At 44.0% G+C, this 6000-nt stretch overlaps 1 protein-coding gene across 1 annotated transcript; it reads left to right on the forward strand.

Moving 5' to 3' along the window:
- Positions 1-3800: 3800 nt before the first annotated feature.
- Positions 3801-5210, forward strand: LOC123089811 (ervatamin-B). The gene is made up of 2 exons (XM_044511386.1): positions 3801-4326; positions 4445-5210. The coding sequence occupies exons 1-2, from the start codon at positions 3816-3818 to the stop codon at positions 5035-5037; spliced, it is 1104 nt and encodes a 367-aa protein (XP_044367321.1). The 5' UTR covers positions 3801-3815; the 3' UTR covers positions 5038-5210.
- Positions 5211-6000: the final 790 nt, after the last annotated feature.

Raw genomic sequence — 6000 nt, forward strand, 5'->3', positions numbered from 1 at the left:
TGGCTCCAATCGGTACTAAAGGTCCATCCTATATAAGCAATGCTGACGAAAATTTCAGTTTCTTCTCCTCTTCCTCTGCTTCTTCAACCTTGTCGCGCCGGCGCCCGTCCCCGGCGCCTCCCCGGCCTATCGCCGCCCCCGTCACGCGCGGCTACTATCGCCGTCCCCATCGCCGCGCCCGTCCCTGTCATTACACGCCGCCCCCGGCCCGTCCCCTCGCGCGCGTGCCGCCCCGGCCCGTCCCCGTCGCTGCCACCCGTCGTCGACCCCGTCGCCTCACATCGCCGGTTGTCACCCAGCTGTAAGACCGTCCCTGCCGCGCCATGGCCGCGCTCACACACACACTCAGTACACACGACACACACACAGAGAAAATGTTAGATGATTAGATGAATTAGCTAGATATTAATGTCAAATGTTAGATGAATTTTATGAATTAGCTAGATATTAATGTTAGATGAGTAAGTTTTTTAATTCTTTTAGTTATAAATGAATTAGATATATTGATGTTAGATATTAGCATGAATATATATAAACTTCAGGTTGTTATCAATTTGATGATATTGTTCAAAATGAATGCCCACGATAAACTCTATTGACAAATCTAACAACTCGCGATGAACACAAAGGCCAAGATAGCAAAAAATATTGACTCCATTACAATATTTTCTAAGGCATCAAATGTTAATAATAGATCATAACTCATAGGAATAACCAACCTGGTAAAGTTTATTCTAGCCGGTCTTCTAAATTTCTACAAATTAATAGAACTAGTTGAATTCTATATGAGATTTGAATTAGTAAGTTCTTAGTTGAATTAGTACGAAAATTAGTAAGTGCTTAGTTGAATTAGTAAGAAAATAAATTATTTTTATTTATAGTAAGTGCTTAGTTGAATTAGTACAAGTTGAGTCATCTATTTTGGAACGGAGGAAGTAGTTGTGTAGAGGAATATAATGGAAAAGGTCATACTGTTTCAATGGATAGGTAAACATTAAAAAATGTCATCCATTTAATACTCGAACAAAGGACAGTTCCTTACTATGTTTAGAAGAATAGCTTTATACTCCCTCCGTTTCTTTTTGGTCTTCATATAAGATTTGGTCAAAGTCAAACTTTGTAAAATTTAACCAGCTTTATATGAAAAGATATCAACACTCACACTATGAAATCAATGTTATTAGATGCATTATGGAATTAATTTTCATAACATATAAATTTTGTATGGTAGATGTTGATTTTTTTCTATGAAGTTAGTCAAACTTTATAAAGTTTGACTTTGACCAAATCTTATATGCAGACTAGAAAGAAACGGAGGGAGTAATAAAGAAACGTCAGGCAACTGGCAGCCACCCTTGTGCGCTAAAATTGCAATGGTGCAAAAACAATTAAGTGGTATACATACTGTCATGTTTGGTTTGCATGAGTGTTTTATCAATTTAACGGATTTATATGGTACGATCTTATATATAATCTTATTTATTAGGTTCGTTAATTGGCTCAGTGATGTACACTTGATAACCGCAGATAAGTACGTACTCGTAGTAGCTAGCTAGCAATGATTCAGTCGTGCCACATGCTCGCTTACAGGCCGCCATGCATGTATCTTCTCCGATGGACAGAAGTTCAAATATGACTTGGTGTCTCACACTCAAATTAATTTCTGAAACGGCTTATCCATGGAAAGAATCTCTCGCACAAATGACTAGAACAGCAGCTGATCGATGTTAGGTACGAGCAAACAAGTATATTGTAGTAAGATAAACTCACATTTAGTGCAAGTTGTGCAATGCGAAAAGGACACAACACTATTTAAAAAATAATAATAGACCACTAGCAGAACAGTTGGTCTATACTTTGTTCTAATGTGCCATGTTGCGAGAAAAATAAAACCAGCCACCTACGATTAAAAATATTGTAATTCTCGTGAAACAACGATTATCCTGCGATTCCCTGCTTCTAGCATGCGCTTCCTATCACCAGGCCACTAAGTCGGAATTTCCGAGCGTAGCTTTTTCTTTCCCCTCTCGCAAGGCGACTAGGGAAAGCATTTCTCCCTTCGATCTTCCTCGGGTGAGCCCGTGGATTCGCCTCCACTCCACCTGCCGTTTTAGCGGCCGATAGCGGTCGGGAGGGTATTTCTGGTGCCTCGGCTTATATAGGTAGGGTTTTGGTTCTTGCAAGGGCGGCGCTCGAACGGATGGCAGAGCTTCTTCTTCGAGTCAGTCTTCTGGGCTCCCATTCTCCTCAAGTTCGTTCCTGGGGATGGATTAGACAAAGCTCAAGTACGGAGTTTTTGCCATGACACGCAGAGCACGAAGAAAGAAGATGCAACGGCCAGCAGCCGTTGCCCAAAATGGCAATGGTGCAAAAAAGATTAGGTGGTATATACGCCGGCATGTTCGATAGACACGACTTCATCATTTTAACAGATTGATACGGTTGTATATGTAATTTATTAGATTTCTTAATGATTTAACCCCTATGTGCTTTCCCTAAAGTTGCTAAACACGCTTTCAAAACTGCGTTAGGAAGGATTTTCTTGACGTGCCAAGGCTAGTTCTGTACTTTTTTTGAACACGGTACAAAAACAAGCGCTCTTACATACGCGCATATACTCACCCTTATGAACGCACACACGCACACCCTACCCATATGAGCATCTCCGAGAGACTGAGCCAGCATATCATCTTGAGTCAACGAAAACGTCTCCTCCCACTGATAGCGCATCGCCGGAAATCCTGAAATTAATTCAGAAATAATGCGAGCACCAGTACTAGTTGTGTGAAAGAATATAATGGAAAAGGTTACACTGGTTGAATGTTCAAGTAAACATTCAAAAACTTCATCCTTTCAATACTCGAACAAAGTACAGTTCTGTACAAGTTATGTTTGGAAGATTCGGTGGTATACATACTGTCATGTTTGGTTTGCATGAGTGTTTTATCGATTTAACGGAATGATATGGTACGTCTTAGTCCTATATATAATCTTATCTATTAGGATAGTTAATTGGCTCAGTGATGTACACTTGACAACCGAATATAAGTACGTACTCATAGTAGCTAGCTAGCAATGATTCGGTCGTACCACATGCTCGCTTACAGGCCACCATGCATGGTTCTTCTCCGATGGACAGAAGTTCAAATATGACTTGGTGTCTCACACTCAAATTAGTTTCTGAAACGCATTATCCATGGAAAGATTCTCTAGCACAAATGACTAGCACAACAGCTGATCGATGTTAGGTATGAGCAAACAAGTACTCTCTCCGTTCCAAAATAGATGACCCAACTTTGCACTAACTGGTCATCTATTTTAGAACGGAGGGAGTACATTATAGTAACATAAACTCACATTTAGTTCAAGTTGTGCAATGCGAAAAGGACACAACACTATTTAGCGGAATAGTTGGTGTATACTTTGTTCTAATGTGCCATGTTGCGAGAAAAAAAAACACCACATAGAAATAAAAAAAATGTAAATCTCGTGAAACAGGGATGGAACCCGCGACTCCGTGTCATTAGCATGCGCTTCCTTTGAACCAGGCCACTAAGCAAGTTCTACACACGTGTGCATACATTTTCTCTTTGACCTTGTTCACTTATTTAAATTCAAAACAATTTGATTTTTTCAGACGGTATTTCATTGTTTCGCGAATTTCCAAAAATCTCGTTTGAAAAAAAAAAAACCTGCGACAGTACATCAGCCACCCACGACGTGCTGCTGCGATGGAACTAGCTAGGCGCCCGCCTATATAACCATGAGGTCCGGTGCATGTATTCCAGACAAGGATACAACCTGAGCTAATCAAGATGGCTTCCTCCACGCCTTACCGTGTCCTACTCTTGTGCCTCACCACTTTCCTGCAGGCATGGCTTGCTGCGGCAAAATACCCGCCGCATAACCCACCGCCGCCGCCCCCGCCGTTTGAGCTGCCGGAGTCCGAGGTGAGGGAGAGGTTCTCCAAGTGGGTGATCAAGTACTCAAAGCACTACTCGTGCCATGAGGAGGAGGAGATGCGGTTCCAAGTCTTCAAGAACAACACCAACGCCATCGGCCAATTCGACCAACAGAATCCTGGCACCGTCGTCGGTCGCGGGTTCCGACCAACTGGGTTTCAGGTCCGTGGCTCGGGCGGGGTCCGTATGAACAGGTTCGGCGACCTCAGCCCCAGGGAGGTCATCCAGCAGTTCACCGGGCTCAACACCACCAGCTTCAATGCCACGTCACCCACCTACCTCCCCTACCACTCCTTCAAGCCCTGCTGCGTTGACTGGCGCTCCAGCGGCGCTGTCACCGGCGTCAAGAATCAAGGCACTTGTGGTAAGTGGTCAAGCTATACTTTCTACTAGCAGATTTAGTTATATACTCATGCATGCTCATGGTTGCTCAATGAATTACTCGTGTCGTCGTGCGGATGGATAAAATTGTAATATGGCAGGATCATGCTGGGCATTCGCGGCGGTGGCGGCGATCGAAGGCATGAACAAGATTAGGACAGGGGAGCTGGTGTCGCTGTCCGAGCAGGTACTCGTGGATTGCGACACACGGAGCGGCGGCTGCGGCGGCGGCCACTCAGACTCGGCTATGGCCCTCGTGGCCGCCCGTGGTGGCATCACGTCGGAGGAGAGGTACCCATACGCCGGATTCCAGGGAAAGTGCGACATGGACAAGCTCCTCTTCGACCACCAGGCGTCCCTCAAGGGCTTCAAGGCCGTGCCACCCAACAACGAAGGTCAGCTGGCGATTGCCGTGGCCATGCAGCCCGTGACGGTCTACATTGACGCCAGCGGTTTTGAGTTCCAGTTCTACTCCGGCGGCATCTACCGTGGCCCCTGCTCCGCCAATGTGAACCACGCCGTCACCATCGTCGGCTACTGCGAGGGTCCCGGCGAGGGAAACAAGTACTGGATTGCCAAGAACTCGTGGAGCAACGACTGGGGTGAACAAGGATATGTCTACCTCGCAAAGGACGTGCCCTCGTCCACGGGCACATGTGGCCTCGCCACCTCGCCCTTCTACCCCACGGCTTGACCACAGGCAGCACTATGTGTGATATCTAAGGAATTGCTTCCGTTTCGTTGTGATAATGCTAAATTATTATTTTGATTATACTTCCCTTTAATTTGATCAATAATAGGTAGACCATGCGTGCAATATATCATGGCCTGAGTAATAAAGTTTCGAGTGAATTACACTTTTTACAAGTTAATTGTGCAATTTTTTGTGACACGTATTTACCGATTTAGCAGATGTTGCATCGAAATGTCCCATCTAAAAAACATTGTACCAGATTTTACTCCATTTTAGCATTTCGCCTATTATTAGATATGACCCGCATGTTAGGTAGGTACTTTAACAACAATGTGTAAACATCTCAGGACAGGATGGACTATCATGTTTAGCCTTCTCTTCTCCATGCATTCCACTGCTCGCCATCCTTATGGTATCCTCTAACGGTGATCATCGCCGCACGCATTTTACAATCGACACCCATGAGAGAAACATGGTACAAAGTTTTAAAATAGGGTAATGTAGACGAATGCTCATGAAATGGGTTAACTGGTTCCGCGAATGTACAAATTGGAGGTAAAAAGTGAAGCTCAGTCTGAATTTACAGATAACATGTTGGGTACTATCATGCTCGTGTGTTCTCTTCTTTGTTTCTACTTCTCTGTGAGGATTATTTTTCTAAAATCAAATTTGCATGTGCAATGAGCATTTTTACGGTACCGTTAAAAACATATGAAACCTCCATTTGTTAGATTGTGATGGCTGAAGATTAGACGTAGATATATAGGATTGCCACCTCTAAAATCTGTGGGGTACATTTTGAAGTCGTAATCAAGACAAAATTACTATGCCGTCAGATCATCTCAATTGTGCTCCTGTTATTATGTACGCATACCCCCATATTTTGTTCGTTTCTGGACGTCTAAACACAAGATCTGAACGAATCAGGGCGGATGTCCCCCAAGTGTACCCCCAAATGGATTA

The sequence above is a fragment of the Triticum aestivum genome, chromosome 4B (assembly GCF_018294505.1).
Source record: "Triticum aestivum cultivar Chinese Spring chromosome 4B, IWGSC CS RefSeq v2.1, whole genome shotgun sequence".
In the NCBI taxonomy this organism is placed as follows: Eukaryota; Viridiplantae; Streptophyta; class Magnoliopsida; order Poales; family Poaceae; genus Triticum; species Triticum aestivum.